The 20,644-nt window shown below is 31.6% G+C and overlaps 1 protein-coding gene across 1 annotated transcript in view; it reads left to right on the forward strand.

Moving 5' to 3' along the window:
- Nucleotides 1-20,644, forward strand: part of LOC129225310 (nuclear pore complex protein Nup98-Nup96-like) — a 102,205-nt gene that overhangs the window by 45,181 nt on the left and 36,380 nt on the right. The window contains exons 15-22 of the mRNA XM_054859901.1: nucleotides 433-695; nucleotides 1,667-1,771; nucleotides 4,043-4,422; nucleotides 4,585-4,724; nucleotides 10,784-10,897; nucleotides 12,983-13,084; nucleotides 16,424-16,574; nucleotides 20,030-20,161. Coding sequence (XP_054715876.1) covers nucleotides 433-695; nucleotides 1,667-1,771; nucleotides 4,043-4,422; nucleotides 4,585-4,724; nucleotides 10,784-10,897; nucleotides 12,983-13,084; nucleotides 16,424-16,574; nucleotides 20,030-20,161 — 1,387 coding nt within the window. The remainder of the gene's footprint in view (nucleotides 1-432; nucleotides 696-1,666; nucleotides 1,772-4,042; nucleotides 4,423-4,584; nucleotides 4,725-10,783; nucleotides 10,898-12,982; nucleotides 13,085-16,423; nucleotides 16,575-20,029; nucleotides 20,162-20,644) is intronic.

Genomic DNA, 20,644 nt, shown 5'->3' on the forward strand with positions numbered 1-20,644 from the left:
TCATACTTTTTAGAGCAATTCAAGCTTGTACAAATAATCTTTAGAATTAAAAAACATTTTTTATATTTTATAGTATTTATGTTTAGTATTGTTATATCTCTGTATATATATTCATGCATAGTTAAATAATCAGGTCAATAAACCATTTAACTAGTTCATAGATTCACTACCCATGTAGCCGTAGTTACAATATAAAGTACCTCCAGTATGCACCGACGTTCAGCAACAATTCAACTCTCCATAGTAAGTCTAGCGTGACCCACTGGTAGGTCATGACAGTGCAAATGTGTTAATGAATTGTAATATTTGGCTATATATTGAACAAATAAGAATTATTGTGAACCATCAATTGGATCTGTATTTACTTTTTTAAAAATTAAAATATTTTGTTGGGCAATGATAAATCTTTTTTTTTTACGTTTTATTCACTAGATGTTCTTTTTTGATGGATTAGAAGATGAAGAGCCGAGTCTCGGAAATATTTCTTTTCAACCAAAAAGAAGTGTTAAGAAGTTAGTTCTCAAAAATATGCCAAAGTTATCTTCTGTGCAAGTTACTTCTGATATCTCCTCTCCATCTAACCAATCTGCGAGAATAGATGTTTCCATCTCATTAAAAAATGTCAGCAATAATGTTAATGCTAACTCAGTTGAAAGTCCTGCTCCAGTGCCTTTAACTATTGATATTAGCAACAGGTATGTATTTGTTTGCGTAACTTCTTGTTTTTAAAGAAATAGTTTTAAGAAGCCACATGACGGGAAATTACATTTTCCTGGAGATGGGAATCGTGAATATTGTTTTGAAAATTTTCTAAGAAAAAGAGTGATTGAAATTGCATATTCTTTTTTCTTAAAAGTATATGAAAAATTTTATGAGGGTATTTAAGATTATGAAATAATCATTCATAATGGTTAAAAAACTTTTTTTTTGGGGGGGGGGGGGGGGTAAGGAGGGCATGCTACGGGTGGTTTTTTTTTTTTTTTATCTGGAGAGTACTTGTAAGAAATGTTTCAGTTGAATAGATTAGTAATTAAATGATAGTAATTAAAATGGTGTAAACAATCTGGCAGAAGCAGCACTTAAGAAAATTGATCAACTGCAAACATTTTATTTTCATACTGTACAGTGGGTTATGGTGCATGGCATAATATGAAGGTCAGGGTACTATCATTCATACAGTAAATGTTGTTATGAAAACTTTTTTATGTCAAATAGGATCATAAGTTACAGTTAATATATGTATATGTTTATTAATTATCATAAGTTTTAAGAATAATTTATAAGTTATTTAGGGTTTTGTTGAATATTTTTTTAAATAAATATTTTGGTGCACAAATATGATGGACTTATATTTTTAGGGACTAAGGTTGTATTTGACAATTACATTTTTTTATTATTATTCTGATTAGTTCTACTAACTCTGCAAATGTAGTTTTATGCTTCCATACAAATGCTTTATTTTAAGCTAACGTGAAAAGACTTCTAATTTAATTGAAAATCTTCTCAATTTTAACTACAAGTGCAATGAAGTAAGAATGTTATATTATTAATGCAAGTGTCTTTGGTTCTAAGTTTGAATATTCTTGTCTGCTCATATTGTTTAGTTTTATTTTCTTTTACGTATGCATAATTGGTTCTGTGTAACACATTACTTTTATGTTTTCAGTTCTAATGATAATGTGGCAGATGTTACTAGCACTAGTGAACCTTCAGCTATAAGAAAACCAGCATCTCCAGCACAAGAGTCTTCAAATGCACCTGAAATACATCAGTATGTAGTTTTGAATACTTTAATTAATTTTTTGGTCTTGGAAAATTTTGTAGAATTTTTCTTTTATATTTGTTCTGTATAAAAAAATAAAAAGAAAAATGCAGGAAATCAATAAAACTCATGCTTGTAAGAAATACTGTTGCATGTTTACTCAGCAGGCTTTATATTGTCATTATAATTAGGGACACTCTATTTACTCTTTAGGAAGTAGTAAGTATAACCAATAGATGTTTGAAGATTGTGCTGCCCAATGTTAGAAACACTGTAAAATAATGTAAAATGCCTACGTAGTGTCCTGTAAGCAAAAAAGCACATACGTTATTTTCAGTTCACGTTTAGAATCCCACTCCACACCTATGATCGTATTGTGGGCTACGTTGCATTGATCATATAACAGATAGAAAAGATTTTTCTTTTTTTCTAGATATCGAAATATTTAAAACAGGCCACTAGATTGCTGAAAATAATTAAATAATTTGAACACTGGAAAAATACATTAGTCAGTGATGATATTTGATTGTATTTAATTTTAGTTTTCTTTTGAACACTTCAATCATTCGTATCATAAGTGTATCAATTGTAACATATGAAAAAATGGAACACCATATTTAATATCATAATATGAACATAAAAAATTATACAATTGTGGCAGAGTGAGTAATCACACTGTCACATATCGATAATACTTGAAACATAATTTTTGGATTCGGCACAAAAGCAATAGATAAAATCATATCTAACCATAGTTAAATAACAAATGTACATTTTTATGGGCCCAGGTTCTTCAATAGCATTTGCATACACTACATTGATAACATATTTGCGTAACAATCTAAATATTTCATTCTTAATTTTGAGTGGTTTTTCTGAAAAAATGTAAAAGAGATACGGTTTTGTGTGTGTGTGCATCATTTTAACTATTGTTTTTGCCTCAATTTCAGAAATAAGGTTTTAAAAGAAGGAACAATGGTTTTCAAAGCGTAAAGCTATTTTCAACTTTTTATGCAATGTCCAGCTGCAGTTTTGAAGTATTTTTTAAAAAAAGTATTTTAAATAAATTTTTCATTTTGGAAATTGGGAGAAAATTAAGTCTGTATGAACTAACCACTGGGCATTATGCCTTCTATTTTGACTGCTAATTATTTTTTATGACACATAAAATGTGTCATAAAATATAAATAATAGTATAATCAACTAATATAAATAATAAAATATTCTAAGTATAATAAAATATGCCGGAAATGCTTATGATTGAACATCATTATTCTGTATTGTTGTAAATGCTGTTAACACTACTTTAAATATTTTCCTTTTTATGTTTTAAAAGTTAATTTAATTAACTTTAAATTACTGCACATCAATCATTTGCATAATTTTCCCCCTCATTATAAACCTTGCATAAATTTACGCTTATGCAGTAGGCGCCGCTTAATGCGATCACTTTGAGACAAATACAATTTGATAACAATAACCGAAAAGAATCTAGGAGACACAAAATAATGATTTTTTTTCCAATTAAGGTGCATTTATTTTGGCAACTTCAAATTAAAATCAGTGGCTCAACTAAACGCACTTTCAAATTATAAATTATTATATTAACAGAATAGAAATATCTGAATTACAAAAGTTAAAGCTAAATTATGCAATTTTTAATCACATAGTAATAGGTGAAGTAAAATATGACCGTTTTCCCTGACATTCGCAAACCAGTTTCAAAGCACATTCAGCTTTTCTATCTTTTCCAGCATGGTTTTGCTTGTTGTTTAAATTTTAATTTCGCTTTGTTTTCAATCTCGACACAATTCTTTAATAGTTTACAAAGCAATGGCAACAATGGAGGTCCTACATAAATGCCATGTCCAGCGACTGAATTTTTTTCGGTGCAAAAGAAAGTTTTCTTAGGGGGAATCTGTGGTCACTGGGGACGAACTTTCTGTAGCTTCATTCCTAGAAAATTTTTGAACCTGCTATTGAAAACCACAAAATGCTACACAGAAAGTTAGTCTCGTCAGGGTTTGCCTATGTATTTCTGTTAATTGATTAACAATAACGGGGAAAAATTGAAAGTTTATGAAAAAGTGATAACAATAAACGAAGAGGCTGATTACAATATCCGATTTTTTTAACGTGTGTTAACATACAAGTGTTCCGGGACTTCGTAATTCTGATAACATTAAGCGAATGATAAACATTAACCGTGATCACATTAAGCGGCGCCTACTGTAGTTATTACATATCTTTAACAAAATAAAATTTTGTTTTTCTTTTCAGTGCAAATTCGGTTGATGACAGCATCTCTGCTCTTCACACAAATAAACAGATTCCAAACAGAACGTACAAAATGTGGAGTCTCAGTGATGACACTGAAAACCAAAGTTTATCTTTAGGAGATGTGTCTGATGCATCAAAAGAAATGGAAAAAGAAAATCACAACTCCTCTCTATACGATACTCTTTCTGTCATGGTAAATAAATCTTGTCCGATAATATTAACCAAAGAAGGCTATTTCACTGTGCCCCCTCAAAGTGAACTTGAAATGGATGCCGACGGAAATTGTTTCGTGACGGATTTTACTGTTGGCAGGATAGGTTATGGTAAAGTTATCTTTCCTGGGAGAACTAATGTAGCCGGTCTCAATATTGATGAAATAGGTACGTAAAATTGAATTTGTAAATTGTACTACCTTCTTAAAGTAACAACTCGCATTTTTGTATTTAAAAAAAAAAAAAAGAAATTTTTTTAAACATTTAATATTTATAATGAAAAATTAAAATATGTACATGCTGTATCTAGCTTTATTTTTTCGATTACAGTACTGTTTCACAAACGAGAAATTAATGTCTATCCAAATGATAAAGAGAAGCCATCTATTGGTGAAGGACTGAACAGAAAGGCTGTCGTCATTTTAGAAGGCATATGGCCTACTGATAAAACGACTCATTCTCCTATAAAGGTATTTTTGTTTTAATTTATTAGTATTATCATACACATTGATTTTTTTTTGGCAAGTTTTCCTTTTACTGAAATTTAACTTCTATGAAAATGAAGATGTTTTTTTTAAAAAAGTATTTGCACGAATTAAAATTAAAAAATGTTTATTCTTGCAATCAAGTTGAAATACCCATTTGAAGGAAACACTTTTACTAGGGGAGGTTTTGAAACTCTAGAAGTCATTACTTGTGTTGTTTTTTGTGAAAAACTGTTGAGTTATTTTATATTTCCTAATATTTATTTCAAAATTGACAATGAAAAAATGTAGTTCATAAATTTTATAATGGCTGTTGCCAAGAGAAGTAAAGTGGTATATTTGAAGAGATTTTCTAAGTACCTAAATATGTGTTCATAGTTACAATGAACACAAATTTTTACTTTTGCCCATAATTTACATTGCAATAGCACATGTATAAATTCATTTACAATGGACTATAATTAATTCGAAATCAAACAATGAAGTAAAAATGTTCAAATTATCCAAAATTCAAAAAATATGAATCCTTAGAAAGATAAAGTGAAAAATGAATTAACTGAATAGAATGGTGAAACAGAATAGCCTGCAGTTAAAGTACTTAATGGAAATTTTGAATGCTGAATCTTGCTTTAGGAAAAGAGTTTATTATTAATGTTTAAGTTGCTCGTTACTGGTAGGAAATGTTAACGTGAGACATCTGATTGATGTTGATTGAATTATAAAGAGATGTGAAAGCTTTGCCGTTCCGTGGGTGAAGCGCTTCATTTGAGTTCTAGGCCATTCAAGCATTGATGGGCATGCCAGGTCATTCCAGTTCAATAGGTACTTGTTTTACAAACATAATTTTGTAGGTAGCTTTATAAAGAGAATTACAATCTAATGGTGTAAAGAGTACATATGAGATTAATAGTGGTTAAGTAAAATGCTCAAAATTTTATCTCGTGAGCCACATGTGTCATAAAAGTAGGTTGCATGGGACTTTTACGTCAATTCTTAAAATTGTGAGTTGTATGATGAAAATCCTCTGTAAAGGCTTCAGCATTGGGGTAACGAAAGCTTTTTGCCGAAAATGATTTATGGACATCTAATGATAGGCATTTGGAGATACAAATTGGATCTATCAAGGTGACGGAATAAGAGAAATTACCATTTAAAAAAAAAAGAGAGATTGGAGTTCTAATTATCTAAATCAGTTAAGTGACTAAAAATTTTTGGGAATTGTTACTCTGCCATAAATGTTCTGTTTATAAAGGTGCCCTTCTAACTTTAATCGCTCACACTGGTGACTCTATATGGTGATTGAGTTCTGTGATCACTTTTGCTGCTGTTTGCTTTTTAGACATTACAATCCACTTCAATACCCGTCGGTTTATCTCACTGAGCTTCTGTTTCTGCCCACTATTTTGTAGGACTCGACCGATGCATCGGCGCCGATGGTTCAACAATTTAGCCATCGGCAACGGCATCGGCGGCCGATGCTAACTTGCGGGAAACATCGGCCCATCAGCCTTAAAAAACATCGAAAAGCCGATGGAATTGGCCGATGTTTTTGAAGAAAAAAAAGGACCTTTGCTGTTTTACTTTTTAATACAAAGTAAATGGAGTTGTTGTTTTCATATAAAATTATTTACTTAAATTTCAGTATGAATTTCTATTTTTAGTCATCCCTAGAAGAGTTTTTAATACTACATTCAGGTACCAAACAAGTTAATTATTGCGTTGTTTCTTGCAGCAGAATGTACGTATGTATCTGTCATAAGTCATAACTCAAAAATGATAATCTGTAGAAGGTTAAAGTTTCATATGTGAGGTCTGTGGACGTTCCTGTTGTGCACTTCCCTTTTTGTTTTCGATCGGGTGTTCTGAAAAGCCTGCTTACTCATTTTTTGTGGCTATTAACTACTTATTTCAATGCAAAACTAATATAGCGTCTCAGATTGACGATCATTTGGTGATATATTGCCGAATTGGAGACTATGGAAACAAATATGCGATGGCGAAACCGATTTTTGTGTCATTTCATTAGATTCCCGTTGAACCAACGGTAATTTTTAATTTTTCGATATTTGTAATATGAATCACAGTAATGCAGTCTTTTCTGTATCGCTTCGGCGGAGTTACAAGTTTGGGGCCCGTCGAAATACATTTTGGGGATCACAGTAGTTGTAAAACATTTATCATTCGCATTTTTGTAACTCCTTCGGTGGCCCTATGGTTATGGGGCCTCTCTCGCAATTGCAACATTTGCTATATTTTAAATCCCCCATTGCACGTCAAAACAAACTCGGGTGCAAGTTTTGAAAGGGTTTTCTGCTCAATGTTTTTGATTATTTTGAACTCGATTTTTACGACTATTTTTTGAATTTCCGAGAACACTTGCGTGCCCCTCCTCCCACTCCCTCAATTTCTGAAATTAAACTCTAGTTGTACTTCTGAGTTGTTCAAAATTAACACCATTCATGAAATTGGAGATTTTTTTTTTTTCAAACTTTATCTATTGTTTAGAAAGAATTTAGGGCATTAATGTAAGAAATTGATTAAAGACGTTTTGAATGGTGACATAATTCGAAAATCAAAGGGACTTTTGAATTTTTTTTTTTTCGGAAGTGCTGAAGTAGATTCAGCTGTTCTGTACTAAAAAAATGAGGCAGAGGTTGGGGTCGAAGTGTGATTTACTCCAAAATCAGAGGGTGACCCCCCTAACCCTACCTCGTCGTTTCAAGCATTTCTTAAATATTTAGCGATTTTTTATTTTGGTCAAGAAATGTTATTTTGCGTATTTCTCATACTTGTTTCACCTATATTTCGTAATGCGCCATCTTTTTTGCATCATTTATAGCGATCGATTGTTTTTCTGTTGTAAGTAACTATTTTTATGTATTTATATAAAATCAATGAATAAGTTATTTTCGTTTTTTATAGAAAAGTTTCAAGGATTTTCTATTATGCAATTTTTCAAATTTCCGAAAATTATTGTTAAATTGAAAAATTTAATTTGAACTTGTTTGTAAAGCTTCATAAAAGATTAAGCAATCAAATTGTTCAGTACTATGTGTGCAAACATCAGATCAAGTAGTATATGTATTCAATTATTAACTTGGTGTAAATATTGAGTTTGTTTACTGTACCTGCGTTTTAAGAACCTTGCTCTTTTCATGGCTATTTTTTTTCAGCAAAATGTATGTCACTGTTATAGCTTTTATGAAAAATGCAAACTTTTCTATTCATAAATTTTAAATAAGTATAAAAATATTACTATTTTGATTTAATATTGTAATTTATCTGTTACCTTTTTTGTTTAATTTGATGACTAAAAAATGTCTACGTGCAATCTTTCAACTTTAATTGCGTAATTTGTTGACGGTTTCATAGTTCTATTCTTAATTTTTTTTTTTTTTGAATGATTAAACAACGTAATTTAATTTTTTTAAACTATGTTTAGTGTACCTAAATCCATACATTATTACAACATTACTGAAATCTTAGTTATATGCTCAATTTAAAAAAACAAAACAAATCAATTGGTTATTAAACAGTCTCTTTGTTTTTCTTCCTTCTTTTTTTGGCTATTGTTCTTTCTCTTTCATCATACAGCAGTCAAAAAAGGAGAAGCATAACTACACCCTATACAGATTGTACGTTGTACAATGCAAAAGTTCGGGGACAAGCTGTATAAAATCTTACCCAGAATAGTTCACATTACCGAAGCACATCCACCTTCAAAAGGTCGCCTTAAGGGACTATGTACTTCTGCCAGTGTTCATATAACTTTTGGAAACACTCCTGGAAGCCATTTTTCGCTACCTTCTATGATGCAGCTTCATCTTCTCCTGACGGAAAAAAGTGGCGTCTGTGCAAATGTTTTTTTGCTGGGAACAGGTAAAAGTCACACGGAGCTAAGTCCGACGAAACGTTATGTTATTTGTTTGTCATATCAGAGTATTGACCAATCGAAACGTGCATCCTCAACATGAAAGTCGCCTTCTTCCCCACGACGAAATTAAAGCAGCAGCGCAAGAGGCCTTACAGGAATTTGCGAAAAATGTCTTCCAGGAGTGCTTCTAAAAGCTATACGAACGTTGGCAGAAGTGCATAATCGTTCAAGGTGACTATTTCGTAGACAGATATATGCTTCGGTGATGTGAACTATTCAGGGTAAGGTTTTATACAACTTGACCTCGAACTTTTAGATCATACTACGTACGTGTGAGTTTTCAATTTACTATTTCATAACGTTTTTGAGTGACGCAAGTTTACGCGCATGAAGACATCACAAGAGAATTTGCGATAATTAACTGAGGAGGCGTTCAAAATGGATATTTGGTTATCTATATGTTCTTAGGTACATATGTATGTACAGATGTATGTACAGATGTGCCGAAAAAACTTGTGAAGTATAAATTTGGTGATAGTAAAATAGAAATTTAGGTCGAAATCTGATTTTTTTTTGTGATTACAAGTCTTTATTGGTAGAAAGGAAGTAAAGTGAAATGAATCAATGATCCTTTAAATCCCTGACAATCGTATCAATTTATTTCTGTTTGATTTTTTTTTTTGCCATCGGCCAACGGCATCGGCAATCGGCCATTTGGAGGAAAACAATCGGCCATCGGCCATCTTTGAACAATCAGCCAACAATCGGTATCAACCCATCGGCCAAAAAATGCCATCGGTCGAGCCCTACTATTTTGCTTTGCCGAGCTTGTCTTACCGTGCTGTGTGTACACTGTCATGACTTTACATACTGTACTTTTAAAGGCGCCAAAAAGTTGAAATGTTTCAGTTACACTTGCTTCAGCTAGACGCACTCCAATAATTTGGCCTCTTTAAAAATTTGAGAGGTCCGACATTTCACGTGCTTGAAAAAAATCCATCACTTCCAGAACTTTCGTTAAACCACCAAATAGTACCAGAATATGTACAGTGCTAGTTATATATATATAAAAAAACAGGTATCTAATTTTATTCTTTATTACCTACAAAGCGCATTCAAAAAGTCACTTTTATTTTCAGGTGTTTCCATTATTTTGTATACCTGTATGTATTTCATACATACAGGTATACAATATAGTGCAACAGAGTCACTGCTTTTCGATACTTCTTATGATTAACATTGTGTAAATAAAAGTGTTATTTTTGATAAATATGGAGTCGGATTTCTTATCACGAACATCAATTCCGTTCATAACGACAAAGTGGTGACCCGGACGTGATTTGAACGCGCAACCCGGAAGTTACGTACGCAATAGATGAACCTGGCTCGCCACAAAACCAAACCAAAAAACATCTAGAACCAAAAAACTTTGAATTAATAAAGTTAGTAAAAATAGTGTGAAATAAGTTTAAAAAAAGGAAAAAAAAAAAGAATAGAAAAGTAAATTACCTTGACAGATAGATGTAAAATGCTAAGCGTAAACAAATGTAAATTATAATTACATTAAATCAAGCAGTACATTGTTTCAACATAACAATGCTAGCTGTGATAGAATTTCAAACCTTAGTCTGTCCCCCTTTACTTATCTAGACCTTAGTATGATGCGGAAAACTTCAAGGATTGTATATCTGTAAAATGGCTTCATTGTTTTATTGAGATCACACAAAGACATATTCTGTTGTGGGCTGGTAAAGGCAGTAACTGCAAATTTTTCCTTTTTTCAGTTGTTTGCATTTTTGTCATATATTGCAAGTTAGCTTTTATTGTACAAGCTTGCTTATTTGGTTTCCGCCGAAATCTTCTAATTCCAACATTTCCTTATTGTTAGTATTGAATCCAAAACGCGTTTCTTCAAATTTCTCAAAAACTCATTTCTGAAGATGCTGCCGTTTACCTGCCCATGCAGTATTGCTGGACATATCTCTAACTCACAGACTCTTTAGTGTATTTGTCAGAATATTTGCTATGTGCTTAGTTATTTTTATAGTTGATTTTTGTATTTCTTTCTTAAAAACTTTTTATGTTATAAAATTTTCTTATGTGTAGATTTTTAAACTTTAAAAAAAATCTGTTTAGTACCTTTATTTTAAATGCAAACATTTTCTCTTAGGATCCTGAGAGGATATCGAGTTCAGGATATGCTGAAAAAATTGCTAGTCGTACTTCTCGCATTGGAGCGAAGTTCATTGATTATATTCCAGTAACTGGTTCATGGATATTTGAGGTGAATTGCATTTTACTTTCATTGAATGAATCTATGTTATTGAATGAATCTATGTTGATAAAATTCAGTTTCAATGAACGTATACAAACAAGGGCACCCATATAGGGAGGCAAGTGGGGGCTTAAGCCCCCCTCAGAAATTAGAACTTCATTGCTTTTAGTACTTTTTTCTTTGTAAAAATGTAAAAACATTTCTTCTGTCATTAATGAATAAGTTATTAAAAATTTCAAATTTCAATGACTTGAATCTGTCCTGAAATCGGTTTCCATGGGGAAAATATCAAGCTAAACCATGGGGAAAGTATCTGAGCCCCCTCTAACAATTATTCATATGGGCGCCCTTGTATACAAACTTAATACACAAATTTATTTCAACACACCTAGGTAATGGGTCCGTGTATTAGGGGCCATTCATTAATTACGTAAGGATGATTTTGGCAATTTTTTACCCCCTCTCCCCCCATGTAAGGGTATGTAAGATTTTTCAAACTCCTCCCCCCTATTACATAAGAGTCTGAAAACGTTATTAAATTCATTATCATTTAATTAAACCTTTATCTGTAAAGAAATATTTAGACCAAATGTTTTTTCGACATTTTTTTTTGTATATGATGCACAATACTAATTAAAAATAAAACATGCCCTATATAGCGTGATTCTTTTATGAAATTTTACACTATTCGTTCTTTGTAAAACAAGTAAAAAACAGCTCATCCTAATACGTTTTTTACCTTCCAGGCGCAAATGAGTTGTGATTTCTAATGTAAAATATCGATTTGGAGAATATTATGTTAGAATGGGTTTGACCCCCCCCCCCCCAAAGTAAGCATATGTAGAGATTTTTCCAACCCCCCTCCCCTCGGAACCCTTACGTAATTAATGAATGTCCCCTTACAATCCCAACTAAATTAAATAGTGCAAACGACTGCTAATCTAATCATCACAAGTACAAGAAAGAACTGTGCCAAAGATTTAGTTCTTTTTGAATGTGATCTTCAACCCTTGAGTTTGAGAAATTCTTGCTAAATATTAAAAAAAAAAAAAAAAACAAACAAAAACTGTGTTAGCAGGGTTCGTTGATTTAAATCAGCTTGATTTAAATCATGATTTAAATCAATTGATTAAAAAAATCAGTGATTTAAATCAATTGATTTGAATCAAGTGATTTTTTTAAATCAAAATCCTTAATTAAAATCTTTTTATTTAATTTTTATAAATTAATTTTACATTTTTAGAATGTGTTGCTCTAAATTTAACTACACTGCATTATACAATCTTAACTTCAACAGGCAAAACTACATAGATCCCTCTTGATGTGTGTGAAACAGATTTTCCTTCTTGAAATATTGCTTTTACTCCAAAATTACAGTTCAATTCAGTATAGAACCAAATAAAAATTTTCAGTTTTTCTCTTACACCATCACTGATATAATTAAGAAAAGTAATTGCTCAACATATTCTTTTACACTAAAACGTACATGATGATAGAAACCTTATTTTTAAGCAAAGCATAAAACAAAATCACTTATCGAAGTATTATAACATATTTATAAATCTTAAAATGTATTGAATAATTAGAGAACTTATCTGAGTTTGAAAAGTAAGCTGAATAGATTCATCTACTGTATGAAATATATTATGATTATAAATGTAAAGTAATAAATAATCATAAATTTAATAAAAGTAAAAAAAAAAATAAAAAAAAATCACGAACCCTGTGTTTTAATAACCAACATGATGTATCCACTTTCCTCAGATTTTGGGTAAACAATCAGAGATGTAATCGTTAATCCTTTCTGTAAACTACTTGATCTTGTTAAAGTTAGATGTACAGAGGCCCTAATTGAGGTTAACCATTAACCTTTTAAAGGGCCTTCCTTAAATTCATTATCAAATAGAGGTTGGAGCTTAAACTACGAGGATCGTTCAGCAATTGAAGAGACTTACTGAACTGGAGAAAAAACTGTGTCATTCTACAAAATAAATTTTTTCCTACTTTTCAACATAATCCCATCAATATTTTCATTTTTACATTATTTATTAATTTGCCTCAAATAATGTGTATATATTTAACTTATACTCATAGGTTGATCACTTTTCTAAATATGGACTTGAAGATTCTGATGATGAAATGGAAATTCCTGTGCCATTAGATAATAAAACTCAAAAAGTTGTTCCTACTAGTCAAGTAAGTTTAATATTTTGAAAATAATACCAGGAACCTGCCTTATTGCGGTTTTGTGAACAAAGTGGATGTGATGAAAGTGTACTGCTTGTAAAAATAATTTTGAAATGTTTTTCAAAAGCTCAAAATATTCATGTGAAAAAGAAACATTTGCAATATAGTGTCAATAGCTCTGCGTTAAAAAAAAAAAAAAAAAAGTTGCCTAATTTCATTTGCCCTATTATCTCATATTTTCATTTTCTTTTGAGTCAATATTTTTTGTGTATATATATTAATTCCAAAAATATACTACATTTATGATTTTATGATTCATGCTTTGGTTGCTAGATTTTTCTCAAATATTTTTCATAACATCAGAAAAAAATGTTGTCTTGCTTGTTATTTACAGGGTTCTTATGGGTCATGGAAATCCTGGAAAGACATGGGGAAAAAAAAAAAAAAACTTCAGACCTGGAAAAGTCATGGAAAATTAATATTTTCATTATAAGTCATGGAAATTTATTTTGTCATGGAAAAATGTCTTGGGCAGTAATCAAGAACAGTAGAAAATTAAAATTTTGAGTGCTTCAACCGTATTGCATGTAAAAGCTGTTAATACTTGAAAATTGAACGATCTCAAAAACGAATCTGAGTTTAGGAATCCTATTGCATCTGCTTCTGTAACACTCGCCCGCCTTTTTTTTTTGTAATGTGATTTTACTGCTGAAACATCCCTAATTTTGAATTCACCATTATTTTTAGAACTTATATGTTATGTTCTGTAGTTGTGGGCTTAGCATGTTCTTGATTTTACCACACGCACTAAAAAAGTATAATTTAATTGCATCCGAGTTTATTTCAACCACTTGTAATTGTTGGAGTTTATCTTAATATTTTGAAAGCTTTAAAAAACGAAGACTTTAGTCAGGCGATAGAACATACAAATAGAGGAATTCTAATAGTCAAACAGTGGTGCCTAAGAATTGATCCATGTGGCCAGCTGCAATATCTGGTTTAGAAAAATGAATTTACTGATAAACATGACTTAACTTCAATGAATGAAAATACTGTCAAGTTACATGCATGATTAGAAGCACTATTGACACCAAATGGCAATGTTTTTTTTTGGAAGTAAATTTACGATCGAAACTTAGTAATAACTTATTCCACTTTTGTCCCATTCATTACTATTTTGCCCTAATTATTAAATAATTATTAGACATTTAAACATCAGTGTATTGCATTCACTATATTTTTACTTAACTGAAGTTTATATGATAAAGACAAATAAGAATATTTTATTAGTTTCTGCAGTGTGCACTGATATTTTTTTAGTCAAGTAAGTGCTTTGATGAGGTAGTGGCATTCATGTAAAAGTTTTGCTAATGCCCACTTCCGAAAATTGACAGGTTTGACATTAAATAGTACCATTCTCTTCGTTTAACAAGGTCATGAAAATTTTTATGAAGTCATGAGAAAGTCTTGGAAAAGTTATGGAATTTTTTTTATCCGAATTGAGTGTAAACCCTGTATTTAGCGAAGCAGTAAAATTGTACAGTGTACGTTGCTTCAAAACCTGTTAATGCTTCAGAAGAGGTAACTCTCAGTACATCTTTAATGACCTCATATTCAGATTTTTTGTTGATGTTTTTGCAATTGCGATCATCAACAGAGGACTGTAGAATATCTTTTTCCTTTAATGCACAGCAAGTTAAATTAAGGATATCTGCTGTTTAAAAACGTTTAAAAGTTATTGCTTTGAGCCCTAGAAGTTCTTTTCTTTCACTAAGTTTTAAAACTAGTTCTTTAAAACTCCATTAAAACAAGATTTTTTAAAACGTTATCCTAATGGCAATTAAGACACGACAGAAAGTTTACTTAGATGCAATGGATATTTCATTGTATTGGGGCATTCACTGTGCAAAAGAAATTTTACTGTATTCTTCTGTTGTATAAGCATGATCTATGGTCCATTTTACAGCATTTTGCCCAAATTTAGAATCTGCAACATGGTTTTTTTTTATATAACTGTTTAATTTGTGCAAAATTTTATTTTGAGTCAGTCCTACCAACACACTGACTCAAAATAAAACAATGCTAATCGTACGGCAAATTAAATCGTTATGGCAAAAAACATATCATGTTGCAGACTCTACATTTGGACAAAATACTGTGAAATAGCCCCAACGCTATTGTTGCTGTTGATTGAGCAAAAGCTAAAAATACAGTAAAACCCTCCTAAGGGACACCTCCCAAATGCGCACAGCCCTCTTATGCAGGCAATTTTTTATTCCCCGATTCCAAGGCAATTAGCATTATTAAACCCCTGTGCTGCGGACACCCCTCTATTGCGAACAAAAAAATTTGTTCCGCTAGTGTGCGCATTAGAGGGATTTTACTTTAAAATATTGCTTTGAACAAAAACGATCTTTCTTTTACTCTTTCTGATAGTTGTAAATGTGAGCATTAAGTGTAGTGAAATTAGACTGACTACACCGCTAGTAGAAGTGAACCTGCGAAACATGTCCACAGCCTGAAGTTGAAGAAAATAAAAAACACGTGGAGCATTTTTCCTCAAGGAAAATCTGTATTTATTATCTTCAGAGATTACTTAAGTTGTAGAACAACATCTTCATTAATATTTAAAAAACATTTTGAAAAATAAATATATCAGCCGCTATGATACAACGAAACAAAGTTCAATTTACGAACATGCTGGTTCCATAGAATATAAAGCATTACCGTAACGCACAAAATAGGCCTAAAGGCATTTTAGAACATTAAAATTGACATCACGTTGTATTACAACCTGCCAGGAGTAAAGAGCACTGGCAGACATGACAAATTACTACAAAGTACTACATGACGGCTATAAGAGGTGAGAGAGAGAGAGCAAAAAAGTATTTAAAGTATTCACATCGCTTTCAAATTAAGAATATGCAAAACACAAGATGTGTTGCCAATGCAAGAAAGTTAAAGATATGTTGCCAATCAAAAAGTAACTCAATCTAAAAAAAAACTCTCGCGGTTATAAGATACAATGAACTGGTGACTCGGTTCACCCAAAAGTTCATTCATTTGACTGAGTTATCGTGACCGATCGCACGAATGACGTCACAATGTGATGCAATGTTTACATCGAAAAAGGATTGATTCTGCATGATGCAAAAACGTATTTTTAATGAATTTTTTTTTATTTTTCAAATTAAGTGATTCTTTCACTTTTTGTGAAAGTTTAAATTAAAAATCTAACAGTAAACTGTATGATTTAAGATGTTTTAAAACTTACTTTTTTTGGACATTATGTACTCTATGTAATTCTGTTGATTTCGCCTTGTAAATCATTTATTTAAATGTTTTCAGACACAGCTGAAAAATGGAGACTTTGCACTGCCTGGTTTACCAATTCAGCAACTAACAAGGAAACCAATTGCTTCAATGCCTTCTGAAGTAGAAGAAATGGAAGGGATAACCTCACAGTTTTTTCCGCAAAATGATTTAGAGCTTACTAATGGTATTAATATTTTTATTATAATGTCAACTACATGACTGTTTTTATTTAAAAATAATTGTATTTTAAATAGATTTGTTGAAGTGAATATCATTTTGTTGCTATTTATAGCCTTATCCCCCCCCCCCCAAATAAAATTTTAGTTTTATTGAATCACTTTATATTGTCCTTCCAAAAATACGTTTGTCCACCAATCAGTTAGAAGAATATGCATGAGAAATACTATTAAATTAACTATTAGTTGTAAGGGATTTGCTTAGCTAAATTTTAGCTTATTGTTAACAGTAAATCTAAACTTTTTAAAATTCTTATAAATTCAAGGTAAGTGGTTCCAGTTCGTAATACAGAAAACTTGGACTATCAGAAAAATAGAAAATGCTTAGCAATTATAATTTTATACAATTGGGAAAACAAAAGGCATAAATGTCTTTAGTCTGTAGTGTAGTAATACGCAGAAATTTCACAATTAAAATAAACGTTTTAACCCCCGACACAAAAAGGAAGGGGGTTATAAGTTTGATGTGTCTCTGTGGTGTGTGTGTATCTGTCTGTAGCACTCTAGCGCCTAAACAGATTGACCGATTTCGAAAAACTTTTTTTTGTTCGAAAGGAGAGTTGATCAAGAGTGTTCTTAGCTAGGTTGCGTCTTCAAATGACCCTAATTAATGAAGATATCAATTAAAAACCTCTAAAAGGTTTTTCATGATGTTTGCAGTGAAAATATATTTAAAATTTTTTAAAAATGGTTCCAAAATAAAGAGTTTTTTTCTGCATCTGATAGAATTTGTTTGGAACTTTCACGTTACATAGGATTCGAATTATAATGCTTTTTAAAGCAGATTTTTAAATACGACTAAGCCTTCTTTCAGCGATTAGTAACCAAATTCATTGTTGGCCGACAAGGAAATTAAAAGCAATGATTTAAATTTTTTATCTGTTGCCAGTTTCTATTTGTTAACAAATAAAATACTTGTAATTGATTTTAATAGCATAAGGCTTTTAAAAGGATTTTCAATTTTTCCTCTTGATTCTACATTTGCGATCCAATCGGGTTTTTTTTTTAATTTTTAATTTTAGTTATTTGTTAGCTGCTTTATTGCTTGAATTCTCAATGCTACATGTAGCTAACATGTCGGACTTATGTCGGCAGGGGTGGCTTGAATGGGCCACAGGAAGGTTTTTGGGGATGAACCAAGAGAGTTAAGAAGGGTGGGAATTAAAACGAAACCCTAATGATAGAATAAAGGCTCTGAACTTAGTAATTTATCTCAATTCTTCAACAATTTTATTTAAACTTGTAACAATCACCTTAATAATTTTAAGTCCTGGTTGCAGAGCATCAAAGTAAATGCTTCATAGCAAATAATGCAGAATATAACTCACTTTCAAAACATCACATAAAATCTAAGAATATTTGAAATCAAAACGACATCTCCGGCTTTACTGACAGTAAATTATTTACATGGAATATGATTCTAGAGCAAGCGATTACCAAGAGGCAATCCCTGTCTTTGAATTAATGAGCTCTAGTTGAGTGATTTGAAAGAGTAATAAACTAGAGAAAAACTTGTTTTTACGGATGAAACGCTTAAATACACCAAGATGCTATATATCAGCTATAAAAAGCTATGCTCTGCGGTGTTAGCATCTGTAGGTGCAAACATTTAAAGTTGGGGAAATCTCCAGAATATTTCATGAATCCTTGGTAGATTATAACCCCCGGTACAAAATACTAGTAAATTTGTGACGTACGTCGCAGAACAGATGCCTAAACTGCAGAACAATTCTGTTCAAATGCGAGAGGAAAACTCAGATGAATTTTCTGCAGAATTTCTACAGATTTCTGTGAAATTTCTGCAGAAACTGCAGATTTTCTACAAATATCTTCCAACCCATATAGATTTTTTCAGAAGTTATACAGATTTCTTTAAATTAGAAGAAGATCTAAAATTCTTGCAAAATACGATAATTCGTAGGAAAGCTCGCGAAAAATGTTGAATTTGATAAGTCTTTTGCAGAAATTTGAGATTTACTTTGAACTTAAAGAAATCTGCAGAAGTTGTACAAAATTCTACCTTGAGTTGGAAGATGTACGTCAAAAATCTGCAGTTTCTGCAGAAATTTCATCTTCAAAATCCGAAAAGATTCTGATTTTTCTAGGGTTTTTGTTTCCCTTTATCCTTATTTTTCCCAATCAATCTTCACCCACTGCAATTTTCTCGATAAACGTATGTTTTGGAAACATGCCGACATTGAAACACGTCCATCGCCGAAAATTGTGTGTCTTGTTTGAGATTTAAATCCTTTTGCATTTCGAAAATATTTCAATTACTTAAAATGTATTAAAGTGTTTTATTATATGCTACCCTAACTCGACTCCTTTTATTTATTATTTTAGTAATTTATTTATTCACATTTTATTTGCTCCCTCATGTCATGTAAAATTAACCAAAAAAAAAAAACCCTGGTTTGACACCTAGGTTCGGTTTTTAATAAAATTTTGTATCTTTGCTCTTTTTATGCTTTTAGAAAGCAGATAAAATGTTTTTGGAGAATCTCAACTGGTTTAAGTTCTACAGAAATGCATGCAACAGTAAAGCTTTTAACACTGAAAAAAAAAAACCCTCCTGTATTAAACAGTTTTGATTTAGGGCTCCTGATTTGTGGAAAAGGTCACGGTGGTTGCTTGTGTATACAATGCTTGGTACTTGCAGAACAATTTTGGTCAAATGATTTTACGTTGCAGAACATTGCCAAGCATTCTGCTTTAGGGATTATAACCAACTACACAATCGGATCATAAGTGTATTAAAAGAGGTTGCTTACAATACATGTCTATTACAGGAAAAAGTGTTAACTCTTGATAAATGTGAAAAATATAACTTATAGTCATTCTATGAACTATAATAAGGTAATGTTAATAAATAACTAGAAAGTCGCCCGTCAAGGTATGACGGGTGAAAATTGCTTCTCTTCTTTTAACGAAGCAATTGCCTGTTTGGTGATATTTTGATAGTTGAAATGTTAACCCTGACTCCAGTGGATGAATCCTAAGCTCCAGTAGATGGCGTTCATAGTTGACCACTTTTTCGTTTCTTCATTCCCCTGAAATGACACAGTCTTACCAGTAAAACAGTTAAGTTACTGGATTGAGTTCAGCCTTGTCACAATAAAGCCTTTCCCTGCATGTTAAACATTACCGAAACATAATATCAAATTATCATGCCGTGGCGCGAGTTTCATTGTTGAAGCACGCGGGTTACTCGATCATCGGCTATTATTTATATGAGGATGAGAATAAATACAAAAAAGCCATTTTTTTATGGCTGTCACTTAGACAGCCTTTAGGATGCACAGCCAGCTGAGAAAGATAAAACGTAACGTCAACATTACAGTTGGTTTAAATTGCAAATTGTTTCTTTATTTAACGTTGTGTACTAAAAGTAATGTTTTTAAAGAAATAGATGACCAGTTTTTGAGTGAAGTATATTCTCCAACAAGACCTATCTTGAACTCTGACATTGATGCAGAACGGATCCAAGGAATGAAGGCATTTTTTTTCCAAGAAGAAATGGAGGACACGAATTGGGGTATGAATTTTTCATTGCAAAAAAAAAAATGAATGCACTAGATGGATTTGAACTGAATGTCTAGAAAATATTTGAAACTTTATTGGCTGTACATATCGTCGCCTCAGAGCAACAGTAAGATATCTTAGTGTTATGTCTGGGATTAGATATCTTACTGTTGCTCTGAGCCTATGATATTTTGAATGAATAGTTATACGCTAATCAATCTGTACCAAATGTAAAATTTATGTTTGCTTTCCTCTGCATTTTCATTTTCTTTTTCATCATTGTTTCTCAATTTTTTTATATGCTAATCAGTCTTTGTCAAAATGAAAATTTTGTATTTTCCTCTATATTACATTTTTTTGCATTAGACATTGTTTCTCAGTTTGTTTCCATGTTTGCCATTTAAGGCAGTGAGAAACAAAGGGATGTAAGTGGCAAAATTAAAAATTTGAAGATAACCAGTACAAATGGTTGGTGACCTTCCCCTCTGTATTGGAG

Source organism: Uloborus diversus, chromosome 6 (genome assembly GCF_026930045.1).
Source record: "Uloborus diversus isolate 005 chromosome 6, Udiv.v.3.1, whole genome shotgun sequence".
NCBI classification, from domain to species: Eukaryota; Metazoa; Arthropoda; class Arachnida; order Araneae; family Uloboridae; genus Uloborus; species Uloborus diversus.